This window comes from Prionailurus viverrinus, chromosome D3, assembly GCF_022837055.1.
Source record: "Prionailurus viverrinus isolate Anna chromosome D3, UM_Priviv_1.0, whole genome shotgun sequence".
NCBI classification, from domain to species: domain Eukaryota; kingdom Metazoa; phylum Chordata; class Mammalia; order Carnivora; family Felidae; genus Prionailurus; species Prionailurus viverrinus.
Genome location: NC_062572.1, coordinates 7,933,381 through 7,951,662, shown reverse-complemented (window position 1 = coordinate 7,951,662; position 18,282 = coordinate 7,933,381). Strand labels below are relative to the sequence as shown.

The following is an 18,282-nucleotide window of genomic DNA, read 5'->3' as shown; positions in this document are numbered from 1 at the left end:
AGGCACCATTACATACTGCTAGCCATCCAGGCAATTAGGTAAATTCTCTTGAAAAACCATCTGGAATTATCTTACAGAAACTATAAAACTATTTTCTGATTCCACTTAATGACCATTATTTATATAACAGGTAGCTGGTGTGAGGCATAGAACTTGTTACATTCTTTAAAAAAAGAAAGTACTTTTCACAACAATCCTCTAAGACAGGTAGGAATTCTTATCTTCACTTAAAGAAATCAACTTCAGGTTCACAAGTTAGATACCTATCCAGAGTTAAAAGACCAAGGAAGTGGCTGAGCCAGGATTCAATCTCAGACCTCTTGACCTAGGAAGGCCTGTCTAGAACATCACATTGCCTCTCATTTCGAAGAATTGCCTCCAAGGGAATAGCACAACTGGGACAAGGGAAGAAATTTACTCAAACATGTAAATACTAACTAATGTAATTATTGCAAAAGGAAAAACTGGAAAATGCATACAGGAGACAATGTAAGTTGGGCCCAGCACATACTAGGCTCTCCATAAATGCTTAATTTTTTTTAAAAAAGCGATTGGGTGAAAAAGAGCTCTGGCCCTGGGGCACCTGGGTGGCTCAGTCGGTTGAGCGTCCGACTTTGGCTCAGGTCATGATCTCACAGTGTGTGAGTTCGAGTTCCGCGTCGGGCTCTGTGCTGATGGCTCAGAGCCTGGAGCCTGCTTCCGATTCTGTGTCTCCCACTCTCTCTGCTCCTTCCCTGCTCATGTTCTGTCTCTCTCTGTCTCAAAAATAAAAACATTAAGGAAAAAAAAAATTTTTTTTAAGTGCTCTGGCCCTTTAAAAAGTCAGAGGCGGGTTAAGACAGCAAAGGAGGAGGTGTACGAAGCTGACGTAAAAAGCTTTATGCCACATTTAAATGAGCATGCGTTAAAACTCTTCTTCCCTCGCCACGTTCCTTCACTCAAGTGCGCGTGCGCTGCCTGAACCTGGGTGTGTGGGGCGAGGGGTGTCGGCTCCGCCCGCCTACTTAGGTGGGCGGAGACAGTCGCGTGAGTTCGGTGAGCCGGATTCTCCCGCGCTATTAACCAGCCCGCCCCCTTTTGCACATGCGCATACTCAGTACTAGACCCATGGGTTGTTGCGAGGCTGTGGAGTTGCGCCTGCGCTATAGACCTCCCTGCCGGAAGTGGGCGGATCGTGTTCCAAAGCCTAAAGGGGGGGAGGGAGAAAGCGCGGCAAAGATCTGTGTTGCTGAATGGAACGGTGAATCCGGACACTGTCTCAGGTGCCCTGCTGCAGAACTACTGAGCCTAGAAATGTAAAGACCAGAATATGGTCAGAGAGAACTTACTTTTCGATTTTAAAAAGGTTTTACAAGATTATTCTGTTTACATGTGTATTAAATGAAGATTTTAAGGAAAGGGAGGATTTCCCCTAAATTTCCTTCCCACCGCCCCCCCCCCCCCGAATTCTTACATTTCTAGAAGACTTAAGGAGTCAAAGAGATATTTGAATGCCTATATGCCCAGTTGGAGAACAAGTATTCTGGCCAAAAACAAAAACAAAAAAACAGCGTATGTTCTCAATCACAGAAACGTTCGTCCCTAGTCAGGAAATCATTAGGAAGATACGTTAAATAAGAGCCGGAAAAGAAAGAAATCTGCATCAAGGTAAGTGATTTTGTGTCGTTAAAATTGTAAATGTTTTGAAGGTCCCTTGTGTCAGTTCATCAACTTTATTCCATAACCATTTGTGGAAAGCATATTATGTTTCATACGTGTGCACCTTACTGGATACTAGAGTTTCAAAGATGTATATAACAATTCAACCTCTGTCCTTGAAGAGTTCACACTGTGGGGCTCAGGGATAGGACTCCCCCTGGGCAAGGTCTTGAAAGTGGGTATGATAATTGCAAAGTGACTCTGAAGACTGTCTTGACCTCAAGATGGCAGATGGTGTCCTATGAACAAAGTGGGGTAGCCTGGGGGGAGAGGAGATTAGACGCCAGTGGTCAGGAACCTGTGTGTTTTCTTGAACTTCCTTTGATACAGGGGATGAGGCAGAAGGTGACTTTTGGACCACAGTGACCCGGTTAAACAGGGAGAAGCTGGAAAACTCTAAGAACGTCTCAAGCTGGTGAGCAGAGAAACCTCCATGCCAAGAGTTATAAATCCTAATCAAGGACCCAAAAACTGAAGGGAAAGGAAAAGTGATTCTTCGGTATTCTGATGAAGTTACTCAGACACTCTATGGAGCTGGGGAGAAAAGATTTTCCCTTTTGGATAGCTACCATCTCCTTAAACTATCTCCTCCTTGAGAGATTGGATCTTAGACGGGTCCTAAGTCAGGGCTCCTGGGTGGCTCAGTTGGTTAAGCATCTGGCTTCGGCTCATGGGTTCAAACCCTTTGTTGGGCTCTGTGCTGACAGCTCAGAGCCTGGAGCCTGCCTCAGATTGTCTCTGAATCTCCCTGCCCCTCCCCCGCTCACGCGCACGCTCTCTCTCTCAAAAATAAATAAAACGTTAAAAAAAAAAAAAAAAAAGAAGGGTCCTAACCCAAGAATGCACCTGCTGTAGAAAGAATGAACTGCTTCATAAATGCCTTGCAAGGAACACAGAAAAATAGTGAAAAAGCAAACAAACCTTAAATTGACTCAAAATATACCCATTAGTACTATTTTCCCCTTAGAGGATTCACACAGGCCTCATGCTAAGAAGGGCTTTGTGTTTGGCTTAATGCTTTGCTGTCACCATTTTGAAATTCTTAATTTCTTTTAAAAAATTTTAAATATTTATTTTATTTATTTTGAGAGAGAGCATGAGTGAGCCTGGGAGGAGCAGAGAGAGAGAGAGAGAGAGAGAGAGAGAGAGGGAGAGAGAGAATCCGAAGCAGGCTTCTTGCTGTCAGCGCAAAGCCCGACGTGGGACATGAACCCACGAACTGTGAGATCATGACCTGAGCTGAAGTTGGACACTCAACCAACTGAGCCATCTGGGTGCCCCAGAGACCAGACATTTCTGTTGTTAAAGGCCCCTAGTTTGTGGAACTGTGTTACAACAGCCCTAGGAAGTGAATAGTTTCCCATAGGTCCTTAAAAAACTACTTGATGAATAAATGGATTGATGAATAAAGTATAATTGTATTGTCTCTGGCTCTTTAAAAGATGACAAAAAACGTATCAAGATAATAACTCCCCTTTTTTTCTTTTTTTTAAAGCAGTCTCCATGGCCATTGTGGGGCTTAAATTCATGATCCTGAGATCAAGAGTCTCGTGCTCTACTGACTGAGCCAGCCAGGCACCTCACTATCCTTTTAACTCCAGTGAATGGTTGAAAAACTGGTCCTTTCCACAACCTACTTCATTTTCTCCCATTTTATAATCACTGCATTTGATACTGACTTTGTCCTGTGTCTCACACATGTCCTGGACCGTGATAATATGGGCGGGTAGAGTGGGTGGCTGTGGTTCCCTGCAGTAGACCCTATTGGTTGCTACTGAAATTTGATCCCCTTTCCTTCTTGATGGCAGATCTCCAAATGTATGAGCTTCCCTCTTGTTCAGGGAGGGTGACCCCCACCTCCCAGAGCCAGGGGGTAAATTATCATTGAGCAAGTCTTTTCTGTAAAGATAGTAAATATTTTTTGGCTTTAAAGGTCAGATGTTTAAAGGCAACAATATATAACTATATTTCTAAAATGTTGAATGAAATTGAGATTGTGTTATAAATGATATGGACCTCATTCAAAACTCAAAACGTTAGGCTCTGCTTTAGTTCATTCAGGCTTCTGTGACAAAATACCACAGGCTGAGTGGCTTATAAACAACAGAATTTTATATCTCACAGTCTAGAGGCTGGAAGTCCAGCCTGGTCAGGTAAATGCCCTCTTCCAGATTACAGACTTGTTTCCTCACATGGTAGAAGGGGCTAGGGAGCTCTGTGGGATCTCTTTTATAAGGACACTAATCCCATTAGTGAGGCTCCACTCTCGTGGCCTAATCACTTCCCAAAGGCCCCACTTCCTAATACCAGCACATTGGGCATTGGAGTTCCAACATGTGAATTTGGGGGGACACAAGCATTTAGGCCATAGCAGGCCCTAAATATAAATTATTAATAAGAAAATCTCATGGGGTGCCTGGGTGGCTCAGTTGATTATGCATCCGACTCAGTTTCAGCTCAGGTCATGATCTCATGGTTTTGTGGGTTCGAGCCCCGCTTCAGGCCTGCGCTGACCGTGTGGAACCTGCTTGGGATTCTCTTTCTCTCTCCCTCTCTCTGCCCCTCCCCTGTTCATGCTGTCTCTGTCTCTCTCAAAAATAAATAAATAGACTTAAAAAAATTTAAAATACAAAAAGAAAATCTCCTGATCTTAGGTACCTTTCCAAGGAAGAGTTTGGTATTACAAATCTATTCCTGTATCCCAGATAGTTATCTGTTAGTTTTTGTGGTAAAACAAACAGCAACCTGTTTCTCAGTGGCATCCAGCAAAGAACATTTCTGTAGCTTATTCAGTTTTGCTGGTCCAGGCTGGCCTTGGTTAAGGCAGTTCTGCACCAAGTGTCTCTCATTGTCCCTCTGGGATCAATGGGCAGCTCAGAAATACTTTAACTGCAATGGCAGGAGTGTGAGAGAGCAAGCCTATTCATTCAAATGCTTTTTAAATCTTTGGTAACGGACAAAACAAGCTACATGACCAAATCTCAAACGAAGTATAGGAAGTACACTCTGCCTAGGGAGTGTGGAGTGAGTGCTCTGTTGATGTGGTTACAATGAGTCCTTTACAACAAAATTTTCTATACAAGCTACTTTGTCAGATTCGTAGCAATGGTGTGATGAAAAACAAAAACAAAAAGAAACCTGGGACAAGCCCCTGCACTGTGATTTACTGGATAATCTGGACAGCTTTCTTTCCTTTTTTTTTTCTCATTGTTTTATTTATTTTCAAGAGAGAGAGAGAGAGATTGAGAGCATGCAAGCAAGCGAGGAAGGGGCAGAGAAAGAGGGAGATACAGAACCTGAAGCAGGCCCCAGGCTCCAAGCTGTCAGTGCAGACGACATGGGGCTCAAACTCAAGAACTGTGAGATCATGACCTGAGCTGAAGTCAGATGCTTAACCAACTGAGCCACCCAGGCGCCCCTGGACATCTTTCACTCTCTGAATCTCAGTTTCCTCATCCATAAAATACACAATAAAAACATTTACCTCTCAGGATTGTTATGATGATTAAATGAAAATGTTTGTGAAAGTGCATTGTAAACAGTTAACACCTTGTCCACATCGGAGGTGTGTGGAAAATGTATTTTTTTAAGTTTTTTTTTTTTAAGTTTTTTCTTAATTTTTATTTTTGACAGAGAGAGAGACAGAGCATGAGCAGGGCGAGGGGGGGCGGGGGGGGGGGGACAGAGAGGAAGACACAGAATTGGAAGCAGGCTCCAGGCTCTGACCTGTCAGCACAGAGCCTGACGCGGGGCTTGAACTCACAGACCGCAAGATCATGACCTGAGCCGAAGTCAGACACTCAACCGACTGAGCCACCCAGGCGCCCCAAGTTTTATTTTTTTAAGTAATCTTACAACCCAAAGTGGGACTCGAACCGATGACCCTGAGATCAAGAATTGCATGGTCTTCTGACTGAGCCAGCCAGGCGCTGCTGGAAAAATGTATACATGGTGATGTTTGCCCTGTCGTCAACCCAAGTAGAGAGCTGGGAGGTGCTGAGCAGTTGGTAAATTTTTTAAAGTGCTTTATCTCCCCATTTCAAATAGCCCAGAAGCAGCTTTCGTGAAAACCCACTTAGATTTTTTGTAAACCGTCAACACACTTTTCAAAGGTACTTCAAAAAGGCAGAAGGTTTGAACTCTTAGGGAGTATGAACCACTTTGGAAGACACTTTGGTATGATCTGGTGAAATTGAAAGTATGAGTAACCTTGCCTTAGGCGAATATATTCTTTCTTTTTTTTTAGTTAAAAAATGTATTGAAGTACAATTGACATACTGTGTTATATTACAGGTGTACAACATATCGAGTCAGTGCTTCTATTCATTACTCAGTGGTCACCGTGATAAATGTAGTTACCATTGGGGCGCCTCTCCCCCTCTTCCCTGGCTCACGCTCTCTCCTCCTCTCTCAAAAAAATAAAATAGGTAATAAATAAATTTTTAAAAATGTTCCGAATAGGCAAATCCATAGAAACAAAAAGTACATTAGTGATGGTCAGAGAATGGGGATGAGGGGGAAGAGACTGGCTGCTAAAGATGTGAGGTTTCGGGGCGCCTGGGTGGCGCAGTCGGTTAAGCGTCCGACTTCAGCCAGGTCACGATCTCGCGGTCCGTGAGTTCGAGCCCCGCGTCGGGCTCTGGGCTGATGGCTCAGAGCCTGGAGCCTGTTTCCGATTCTGTGTCTGCCTCTCTCTCTCTGCCCCTCCCCCGTTCATGCTCTGTCTCTCTCTGTCCCAAAAATAAATAAACGTTGAAAAAAAAAAAAAAAAAAAAAAAAAAAAGATGTGAGGTTTCTTTTTGGGGTGATGAAAATGTTCTGGAATTAGTACTGATGGCTGCACGAGTCTTTGAGTATACTAAAAACCACTGAATTGTGCATTGGTTTTTTAAAAATGTGTATTTTTGGGAGAGAGCGAGCATGAGTGGGGGAGGGTCAGAGAGAGAGGGGCAGACAGTGGGTCCAAAGCAATTTCTGTGCTGTGACCGCAGCAAGCCCGATGCGGGGCTTGAACCCAGAACCTTGAGATCATGACCTGAGCCAAAGTCAACTGACTGAACCACCCAGGCGCCCCCTGAATTGTGCACTTTAAAGAGTGAATTTTATGGTAAGTGACTCACATCTTAAAACTTGTTATAAATAATATATGTTTTTGCCTGCTGTGTGCCAAGCACTGTGCCTGGCGCTGGGATTGCAAAAATGAGCAAAGCTAGACAGAGCTCCTACTTACATGTAGTGTATGTCATGTTAAATACTGCATCACACAAAAGATCTTGGAAGATCTTCAAAGGGAGGGCAATCCTGATTCGTAACACAACACTTCTCAGTTTTTCTGCCTTGTAGCATTGTTGTTATGATGAAACAAGGCTTCAAATCTCCTTTCTCAATGAAAGGAAGTAAAGGTGATGACTGCCCCCTACACCGTACTGTAAGGGTAACTAACAAGGGAAGCAAGCCCTTCAGTATAGAATGGAAAAGATGAAAGCATCACGTTACAAAGATGTTTGATTTTTTTCTGCTTTTTATTTTATTTTGGGAAATTTCAAAAGAGAGAACAAAGGAAGGAGGGATAGTTTTTACTTGTGAAATCTGCATATAGGAAAATGCAAAAAACATGTATAGCTTAACAAAGAATTATGAATAGTCAATAATATTGTAATAATGTTGTATAGGGACAGATGGTGACTAATTTTTTTTTTTTTTAGTAGGCTCCACGCCCAACATGGGGCTGGAACTCTCGTCCCTGAGATCAAGAGTCGCATGCTTTGCTGACTGAGCCAGCCAGGTGCCCTTGTTTATTTGTTTGTTTGTTTAAAATAAATTTTAAAAATTAAAAAAATTTTTTTCAGGTAACTCCACATGCAAAGTGGGGCTCAAACTCACAAACCTGAGATTGAGTCACACACTCCCTTGACTGAGCCAGCTCCTGGTATTGTCTGTCTTTTTGACTTTAGCCATCCTAGTGGGTGTTAAATGGTATCTCATCATTTGACTTTTATTCATAATGACTGTAATAATGTTGAACTCAGTAGATATTTGTTAAATGCAGGGATAATCATGGAAATTTCCAGTTTAAGTAGCTGCATCAAATTTTTACACTGGTTTTTAAAATTAGTACTTGAATTATTTTCTTATTACAAAAGTAGTACATGCTGAAATGACTATCGAAATAGTGGTTACCTTTGTGGGGAGGGAGGGAGAAAGTTATGATCAGGGAAGAGGAACATGGGGTTATCCAGGTGATGGCAATCTTATTCTTGATGTCGGTCTTAGTTGCACAGATTATATTTATAATTATTATTTAAACTATATACAAAAATATATATGCACTTTTCTGAATATATGTCACAATAAAAAAATGTTCTCAGTGTTGAAAATTTGGAATCAAGTGTTTTGTTTTATTAAAGATGAAGAGCACTGAAATATTTCTACCACGTAAGCTTTGGGAATGATAGTTTTTTAGGTGGGAGGAAAAGGAATATCTGTTAAATCTTGGTTAAACAAACTTTTTGCCTTTTGTTGGAAGAAACAAATTCTGAGAAGTCACCAGCAGGTGGTGCAATGAAACAAGAGTTACAGCCTAAAAAGCAAACCAAAACAAAAACGTGAAAAGCAGCCAACACTCCACTTGGTCACTGGAAAACATTTTTTTGTGTGTGAATTTCCTACTATCTACAATCTTCCTCCAGTATCTGCCATCATACAAAAGAATCTGATACTTACGGTTTCACTGGGGAACTGTCAGACCTGATTCTTCAAATGCTTTGAACAAAGAGAAAAACATAGACACTGAGTGATTTCTATCTTTTGTTTCTACTGAGGGTCTTCAAAATAATAGGATCGGCTGGGACTCATATAGGGCTTTTGTGTCTGCAAAAAATAATAGTAATAAATACATTCCTCAAATATTCTTAGGTGGCTTTCGGCTTTCGAGGTGAATTAGGAAGTGTTCAGTTTCTAAACCTTTATCAAGCACTTCTTTCCATTTATCTCTGGTTGATAACAGCCATTGGAGGTTGGGGGAAATTTCACTAGAAAATTAGTAATAGAAAGTATAAAGAGAAAAAACACATTTTAATCTGGAGACTAAGCCAAAAAAGGGATCACCTTGGTCATCATACCTTTCATCAGGATACATTTTTTAGGGTGCCTGGGTGGCTCAGTCGGTTAAGTGGCTGACTTCGGCTCAGGTCATGATCTTGCAGTTTGTGAGTTCAAGCCCCGCATCGGGCTCTGTGCTGACAGCTCAGAGCCTGGAACCTGCCTCAGATTCTGTGTCTTCCTCTCTCTCTGCCCCTCCCCCTGCTCACACTCTGTCTCTCTCAAAAATAAGTAAACATTAAAATTAAAAAAAATTTTTTAACGCTTATTTATTTTTGAGACAGAGAGAGACAGAGCATGAGCAGGGGAGGGGCAGAGAGAGGGAGACACAGAATCCCGGGCAGGCTCCAGGCTCTGGGCTGTCAGCACAGCCCAACGTGGGGCTTGAACTCACAAACTGCGAGATCATGACCTGAGCTGAAGTTGGACACTTAACTGACTGAGCCACCCAGGTGCCCTGAGGAGAATGTTCTCGATTATGGGAAATGCTCACTAACGTATTCAGGAGTGATGGGGCAAAGCAAAGCAGCAAAGCAGATCAGCAATCTAAAATGGGCCCGGAAAAAAAGTTCTTTGTACTGTACTTGCAGCTTTTCTTTAAGTTTGAGATTGTTGAATAAGTTAAAACATTTTTATATAGAAGTATAATCAACTCACAGAAAGGGAGAAAATATTTGCAATTGTGTATATAAGGGACTTGTATCCAGAATATATAAAGAACCCTTACAAGTCAACAATAAAAAGGGAAATAATCCCATTTTAAAATGAGCAAAAGATTAGAACAGACATTTCTCCAAAAGAAGATATACTAGCGGTCCACAAACACATGAAAAGACACTCAACATTTTTAGTGATTAGGAAAACACAAAATCAAAGCCACAGTGAGATACACTTCACACAAAACTGCAAGGATGACTAAGATGACAGTCAATAACAAGTGTTGACAAGGATGTAGAGAAATTGGAGTCTTTGTGCATTGCCAGTGAGGGTGTGAAATGGTGGGGCACCTTTGGAAAAAGGTTTGGCAGTGCTTCAAAATGTTAAAAGCAATTACCATCTGACTCAGCAATTCCACTCCTTGGTGATACCAAGAGAAGAGACAAGACCTGGGGCGCCTGGGTGGCTCTGTCGGTTAAGCGTCTGACTTCGGATCAGGTCATGATCTCATGGTTCATGAGTTCCAGCCCTGAGTCGGGCTCCACACTGTCAGTGCTTAGGAGTCTCTCTCTCCCTCTCTCTCTCTGCCCCTCCCCTGCATGCACTCGCTCCCTCTCTGTCTCCCTCTCTCTCAAAAAAACTTTAAAGTGTGGCCTAGTCAAGTTGACATATGAAATTAACCATCACAATATCTCAATAAAGCTATTGTTAAAACAATATATAGGGGCACCTGGCTGGCTCAGTTGGTGGAGCATGTGACTCTTGATCTTGGGATTGTGAATTTGAGTCCCACGCTGGGTGTAGAGATTACTTAAAAACAACAAGAACAACAATATATACTATTCAAAACTGTCAAGGTCATGAAAACCAAGGAAGCACTGAGTTACTATCACAGAGGAGAGGAGACTCTGGAGACACGATGCCTAAATTCAACGTCAGGTTGAATTCTGGAACAGGAAAAGGACATCAATGGAAAAACTGGAAAAATCTGAACAAAGTCTGGGATTTAGTTTATAATAATTGCCTGTGTTAATTTCTTGGTTTTGATAAAGCTGCCATGGTTATGTAAATTGTCAGCAAGAGGGAAAACTGAGTGAAGAGTACATAGGAACTCTCTGTACTATCTTTGCAGCTTTGCAAATCTAAGATTATACCAAAATAAAATGCTTACTTTTAAATTTATTTTTTATTTATTTTTTAATGTTTAATTTTTTAAAAAACCCAAATCTATAGTCAGTAATTTCTGGTACTTACATAGTGTTGGGCACTTTATTTATGTCAATGCATTAATCCTCACAACAGTCCTAAGAGAGCAACCCCCAGTTCATAGAGAAAATGAATTATGGACTCAGGGTCATGCATCTGGCAAATGCGAGAGCTGGGATTTGAACTCTTGTTTGTCTGGCTGGGCCAAATAAATCACACCCCCATCAAGCCCCAGGACTTTTAGCCCTAGGTAGGTCCAGTAATGCAAATAACTGAATAAGGACAGAAAGGGTATTTTGATACCTGAAGAGTAAACATTAAATAAATGTAATTTAATACTCATGTTTGCTGTTTCATTATAAACCTGTGAACAGAAAGATAGGGGCTTAAAATTTATCAAACAGTGACAAAGATTTCAGGAAAAAAAAATCCCATCAATTTATGTGATCAAGTGTTTCTCTTACACTAAATTCACCCAGTCTTTTTTAGGGTGCACAAATGACCATGTGCCTTTAATCAGTATATACACATTATTTTGGGCTCTACTTTTTTTTTTTTCTTTAAGGTTTATTTTTGAGAGAGAGAGAGAGCACAGGCTGGGAAGGGGCAGAGAGAGAGAGGGAGACACAGAATCCAAAGCGGGCTCCAGGCTCTGAGCTGTCAGCACAGAGCCCGATGAGGGTCTCAAACTCACAAACCATGAGATCTGAGCCGAAGTTGGACACTTAACTGAGCCACCCAGGCGCTCCTGGGATATACTTTTTTACTTATCATGATTTAATATACTTGTTTATAGGCATTCATTTAGTCCCATAGCGATCATCTCAATAGCTATATATTATTGCATGAACTAGACTATAGCTTACTTCACCGTTTCTCTGTTGTGGGGCATTTGGGATGTTTCCAGTGCTTGGCTGATCTAAAAAGTGCTGCTATAAACATCTTTGCACAAGTTGCTTGTTAAAATTTTGGGGACTATTTTGAGCAAGGGCATTTGTGGGAAGCAGATGAAGGAAAAGTCCCTGGAATTTTCAGTTCTCCTTGGACTTTTTTTAGAATTAGCTCTTGGCGTCTTGTAATGTGTACATAACACAGCTACCAGTAGCTGGATGATCTTGGGTAAGTTCCTTCACCTCTTTGCAACTTGGACACTTGCTATTTAAAATGTCCTTGGACCAGTGATATTGGCTGGGAGCTCGTAGAATTACAGGACCTCTGGCCCTTCCTAGAGCCTACTGAATCAGAATCTGCATTTAACGAGATCTTCAAAAGGTAGTTGTTGGTCATATCAAAAGTTGAAGAAACTGGGGTGCCTGTGTGTCTCAGTCAGTTAAACATCTGACTCTTGGTTTCGGCTCAGGTCATGATCTCATGGTTCCTGAGATCAAGCCCTGAATTGGCTGTATGCTGACAGCATGGAGACTGCTTGGGATTCTCTCCCTCTCTCTCTCTCTCTGTCCTTCCCCCACTCATGAATTCTCTCTCTCTCTCAAAATAAATAACCTTTTTTTTTTAAGTTGGAGAAACTATGCCTTAGAATATTCACCTGTCAAACAGGGAGAATAGAGGTCCTTCCTCAAGCTGTTGTGAAGACTTAATGCATTAAGGCATATACATAAAGTGTATACAAGAGCACTAGACACATAGTGCTTTCTATGCGTTTGCTACTTTTTTTTTTTTTAAACACTTCCTCTTCGGGGCGCCTGGGTGGCTCAGTCAGTTAAGCGTCCGACTTTGGCTCAGGTCATGATCTCACGGTTCGTGAGTTCGAGCCCCTCATCGGGCCCAGTGCTGACGGCTCAGAGCCTGGAGCCTACTTCGGATTCTGTGTCTCCCTTTCTCTCTGCCCCTCCCCTGTTCATGCTCTGTCTCTCTCTGTCTCAAAAATAAATAAAACATTTAAAAAAATTAAAAAAAATAAACACTTCCTCTTTTTTTTTTTTTAACATTTATTTATTATTGAGAGACAGAGAGAGACAGAGCATGTGCAGAGGAGGGGCAGAGAGAGAGGGAGACAGAATCCAAAGCAGGCTCCAGGCTCCGAGCTGTCAGCACAGAGCCCGATGCGGGGCTCAAACTCACAAACTGCGAGATCATGACCCGAGCCAAAGTCAGACGCTTAACCGACTGAGCCACCCAGGTGCCCCTGTGTTTGCTACTTTTATTACTCTTCCCAGCTGGTTGTACAACGTCTCAGACTGACAGGTTCCTAAGTAGAATGTCTTAAAGAGAACAAATAGGAGAGATTTTCCCTTGGTGGCGTGGGCAGGGATGAGGAGGATAACACACTTTCTCACCCCTCATGATCAAAGTCCATAAATAGAGCCAGATCCAATTCCAAGGAGCTGACAAGTGAATCTGAAAGCACTTCGGGTAGGAACCAGGACAGAGTGGCAGTCGGGTAAGACCTGATACTTCTGGCACCCACTGGCTACACCGATTGGGGTGGCCAGCCCCTGCCATCTACAAAAGGGCTCGTGAATAATGCATTCTGAGTCCTGACCCCACAGAGAAAACAGTCACTTAGATTTGCAGCCTGACCGCTGGCCAGCCTGCAGATAAGGTGCACCTGCCCAGATTTCCTGGTGGGCAGAGCCAGCCTCTCCTGCCCACAGGCAGCCTGGGGCAGGTGGACCTGCTTGGATTGAGTCGCTGCAAGCCAAAGTGAAAGGGCATCTTCCCCAATTCTCTGCTTGGTGACACTTTACTCATCCTTCAAGGCCCTATGTTTCCGTTTTGATTCCACTAATCCCAATTAAATAAACCTTTTTCCGTTTTTTTTTTTTTCACCATTTAAGTGATTTATATGGTTTTGCAATCCTCATGACATATTATATCGGGAGTCTCAAATTCAAATGTCTGAGGACTACAGTTTACAAAAATACGTGAAGTAGTTGGGGCAATGTAGTTGAGCATGGTGAGGACTGTGGCCACTGGCCAGCCCATTGTGAAGGAGATATCTTTATTCTGTTCCAGCCCATTACCATGCAGGAATGTGAGCCCATCTGGAATGGCCAGATTTTCCCATTTTTCAAAATAAAAGTTAGGATTTTAGGGGTGCTTGACTGGTTCAGTCAGTAGAGTCTGCGACTCTCGATCTTGGGGTTGTAAATTTGAGCCCCATGTTGGGCGTAGAGATTACTCTAAATGATTAAATTAAATTTAAAAGTTTTGATTTTAATGTAAAATCATCTTTTTCTTAATTAAAAAATTACATAAATGTTTATAGTGGTTTTATTCATAATCAGCCCAATCAATAATAACCAGGCACACGAACAAGACTTGTTTCACCTTTATTGAGAGGCGTTGTTATGAATTGAATTGTGGCTCCCAAAGATATATTGAAGTTCCAACCCTCAATGATGAGAATATAATTCAAAGTCCATCACTAATTATCTGGGAATCTTAAGTCACACTCTTCTTCAGGCCTTAGTTAAGAATTCCAAACATTTGGAGGCACCTGGGTAGCTCAGTGGGTTAAGCGTCTGACTTTGGCTCAGGTCACGATTTCCTGGTTCGTAAGTTTGAGCCCCATGTGGGGCTCTGTGCTGACAGCTCAGAGCCTGGAGCCTGCTTTGGATTCTGTGTCTCCTCTCTCTGCTCCTCTTCTGCTTGCATTCTGTCTCTCTAAAAAATAAATACACATTAAAAAAAAGAATTCCAAATATTTCTCTATGTGTTTATGTGTATATTTCCCATTCAGAGTTCTTAGAGTGGTCTCTGAACCCCAAAAGTTGAGAGGCTTTGCATCTTTCATGTTTATTCCTTCAGCAGATATTTATTAAGGGCCTACTATGTGCCAAGCTCTGGGAATACGATGATGACCAAGACAAAGACACGATCCCTGAGATCTCGAGCAGATTATATACCCACAGAGGGATACATACAACCAACATGGAGACAAACACTTTTATGAAGGAAATAAGACAGGTGACATATGAATCACTGGGAGGAGGCATGAAGCTCTGGATATTCAGGAGAGGTCTTTTTTTCAGAGGTATTGTTACAGTTTAAATTGTATCCTCCAGAAAGATATGCTGAAGTTCTAATACCCACTACCTCAGAATGTGATCTTATTTGGAAATGGTCTTTGCAGATGTAATTAGTTAAGCTTAGATGAAGTCATTCTGGAGTGGGATGGACCCTTGAACCTAATAAGATTGGTGTCCTTTAGGGGGGCACCTGGGTGGCTCAGTTCATTGAGCATCTGACTCGTGATTTGGGTTCAGGTCATGATCTCACGATTTGTGAGGTTGAGCCCCGTGTCCAGCTCTGAGCTATCAGCAGAGTTTGGGATTCTCCCTCTCCCTCTCTCTCTGTCCCTCCCCCACTGGCACGGTGTCTCTCAAAAATACGTATTTAAAAAAAAATGGTGTCCTTAGGAGAGGACACGCAGGGAAGGTCACGTAACGACAGAGGCAGAGAATGGAGGGATGAACTACAAGGCAAGGAATGCTAAGGACTGAGTGCCACCACAAGCCAGGAAGAAGCATGGAAAGATTTTACACAGGGTTGGGGCATGTCTTTGCTGACACCTTGATTTCATACTTCTAGCCTCCAGAACTGTGAGAGAATAGATTTCTATTGTTTAAGCCACTCAGTTTGTGGTATCTAAACAGTGCAATTTGTGGTAAAAGGCAGCCCTAGGAATTTTTAAAAAATGTTTATTTATTTTGAGAGCGAGGGCGAGTGGGGAGGGGCAGAAAGAGAGGGAGAGAGACTCCCAAGCAGGCTCTGCACTGACAGCAGGGAGCCTGTCTATGGGCTAGATACCATGAACCATGAGATCATGACCCGAGCTGAAATTAAGAGTCCAACGCTTAACAGGCTAAGCTACCCAGGTGCCCTGAATTTTTTTTTCTTTTTTCTTTTGTAATTTAAGTAGGCTGGGTGATCAATGTGGGGCTTGAACTCATAACCCTGAGATCAAGAGTTGCATGCTCTTGCATGGATTGAGTCAGCCACGTGCTGCCGCAGCCCTAGGAAATTAATACAGGTGTCATTGAATTAAGGCTTGAATGATGAGAAAAAGGCAACCATGTGAAGATTTAGAGGGAATGTTCCATGCAAGGACAGGAAGAGAAAAAACTGGCTGGGAAGTACTGATCCAGGGAGGTGAGATAGGAGATGTGACTGGGAAGTTAGGCAGGGATAGATCTTGTAGGACCATGAAGGGGAGGGGATGCAATTGTGTCATTTGAGCGACAGAAACAGCTGTCAAAAGAGTCACCTAGAGTCTTAGAGGGCAGGAATCTAGGATGAATTAGTTGCAGTAAATAACGACACCGTGACACGACGGGGCCCTCCTCGGCCTTGCCTGGCGACCTTGCTGGATGGTCAATGTCAGTTCTAGCATTCTGGGCCGTTGGCTTTGGCTCCGGTCAGGCAATGCCAAGAGGTGGTGAGCTTTCACCTCCCCAAAATCTTCCTCCCTCCCGACTCAGACACCCCAAATAAACACAATCTAAGTAAAATAAGTTCGGCAAATGCAGTTTGAGGACAAGTTCCCTAGCCCCTAGCCCAACTAGGAGAGATTCTGGAAAAGCATAAGCACTCTCAAGGGGGCAGCAACAGACCCGCCAAGACCTGCAGAACTACAGCGGTCCCCCAGCCGGCGCGCGGGGGCGGAGCCGGGGGGAAGTGCGTGCGCATGCGCGGGGCCTGCCTCCCCGGCGAGGGGGTGGGGCGGCCGCCGGGGCGGGGGCTGTGACGTCAGGTGCGCGCGTGGCTCCGGCTGCGCAGGAACAGCTGGTGTCTCCGAAGGCGGCCGGCGAGCGGACGGGCTGTGGTGCTGGCGGCCAGTCGCGCCACGCTGCGGGAGCCGCCGCCGCCGCCTCGCACCGCCGCACCATGTCCGGCCAGCTGGAGCGTTGCGAGCGCGAGTGGCATGAGCTGGAGGGAGAATTTCAGGAACTGCAGGTAGGGCCGGGCCACCTGGTTGGGCATCTCTGCTACCTGCGGTGCAGTGCCTTTCCCTTCCTGCTTCCCCAGCCGGGGCGGTGGGGCCCGTCAGGGTCGGGGTGGGGGGGGTGCCCCTGGCTAGGCCCTGGGAGTTGGTCGTCCGCGTGGGCCAGCATCCTCCTATCTTCCAGCACTTCAATTCTTCACCCACTTGGGGCGCCCTGTCGTAGCCCCCCATTATCCCGCCTTCGCACCGGCTCTTTGCTCTCGCGCACCTCCTCCTCTGCAGAAAGTTGGTCTGTGGTCTCTGAGGGGAAGTTCCAGGTGTGTCATGTAAGGGAAGCCTGTGGGCACAGATATGTGCTGGAATTCAGAGAACAGCCCAGCCCCCACCTCCGCAGGGGTCTCTCCTAACCCCACTCTCGGCAGCTCAACTATTCTGGTGGGGCAGCTCTCTCTTCTGCAACTACATTTTAAGAGATGTGCTTGGGAGCCGTTCACCTTGAAGCCCTAGGCTTTGCTCAGGGATTGGGGACCCTTGTTCTGCGTCTTTGGGGCTCTGGTGTCTGTGCCCTCCTCTCTGCCGCTGCTGCAGGCTGAGTTTGGCGTTCTGGATGACATCTGTCAGTTCTGACAGCTGGGTTGCCTCCCTCGGTGATAGAGGCTGCTCCCCGCCCTCCCCCATCTGGCCCAGAACCTTACCCAGGGTGGGGTGAGGGCAGATGTAGGCAAGGCCTCTTGAGAGAATGGTATTGCCCCTGTGGGAGCCTGGCCGGAGGAGTTAATCCAAAGGAGGTTCAGAGAGGTCTCAGCTACCTACTGAGGTGACTAGAGACACCTCCTTTGAAACCTTGGGGTTGGCCGAGAGGGACTCCTGGATCATTTTTGGAGATGGGGCTTTTTCCTCTCCAGGTACTTCTCTGGAGTTGGGCTCTGTTTGCCTGAAATCATTGCACAGCCCCACCCCACTTCTTCCTATTCTGGAGCAATGACATTTTCCCTGTCCATGTAGCTCTTGTCTGCAGTTGGTTGGCTTCTTATAGTGTCTAGAGGAGGGAAGAGGAGATTGTCTGTGATGGGTCTTCTAGACATGTGGCAGTAGGCCCCAATGTTTAAAGAGGAGGGTCCTGAAGAGACTGAGCAGGAAGGTGAGGGGTGGGGGGTGGGGGGGCTCCGTTTCAGGCATGAGCAGAGGTTAGGGTATCCAGAACCAGTATGCTGTTCTTGGCCTGTGCATCATGTGTGGGGTGGTGTCCTCCCCTTAAGTCCAGGGCTTGGGGCCCACCCAGTTCCCAGTGGATCCTTCTAGCTCCTGTCCTATCGAGAAGATTCAGCTGCTTCTTAATACTTTGTCCTACTGGGCTCTCAAGTCACGTTCAGCCTTGGAGCCATGGAAGGGGCATTAGGGTCTGGAGTAGAAGAAGAGTTTTACTGTACCGTTTTGTTCATGAATTCCTTTCCCTTGCCCTGCCTTACACTACACGGAGTTGTCTCAACACTTCAGAGCCATGCAATTAATGCAATCAACAGCAATTAGATAACTAGTCTTGGCAGGCAGAGCTTGCAAAGAAGACGTTTGATTTGTTGTTGTGTTCTTACTTGGTATCGTTGGGGTTCAGTTGTGTGAGAGACAGGAGTTGGGGATTCTGGATTTTGTCCCGTGGTGCACAGCAAGGGTTGTATAAGGGGAAACTGTGATGTCACCTACTCAGTTCTTCA

General features: G+C 44.3%; 1 protein-coding gene and 1 long non-coding RNA gene across 6 annotated transcripts in view; both read left to right on the top strand.

Annotated features, from left to right (window-relative positions):
- The first annotated feature begins 1,200 nt into the window (after positions 1-1,200).
- On the top strand, positions 1,201-4,982 carry LOC125149041 (uncharacterized). Of its 2 annotated transcripts, none has more exons than XR_007145788.1 (3): positions 1,201-1,647; positions 2,029-2,113; positions 4,928-4,982. It is a non-coding gene; the product is annotated as an uncharacterized LOC125149041 (long non-coding RNA). The 2 variants fall into 2 exon arrangements; XR_007145787.1 differs by lacking the exon at positions 4,928-4,982 and adding an exon at positions 3,194-4,192.
- An 11,413-nt stretch (positions 4,983-16,395) lies between these two features.
- Positions 16,396-18,282, top strand: part of TMEM120B (transmembrane protein 120B) — a 43,245-nt gene continuing 41,358 nt past the window's right edge. For all 4 annotated transcript variants that reach the window (XM_047827583.1, XM_047827582.1, XM_047827581.1 and 1 more), the window contains exon 1: positions 16,396-16,581. In XM_047827583.1, the coding sequence (XP_047683539.1) occupies positions 16,513-16,581 (69 nt within the window). In that variant the 5' untranslated portion in view covers positions 16,396-16,512. The remainder of the gene's footprint in view (positions 16,582-18,282) is intronic.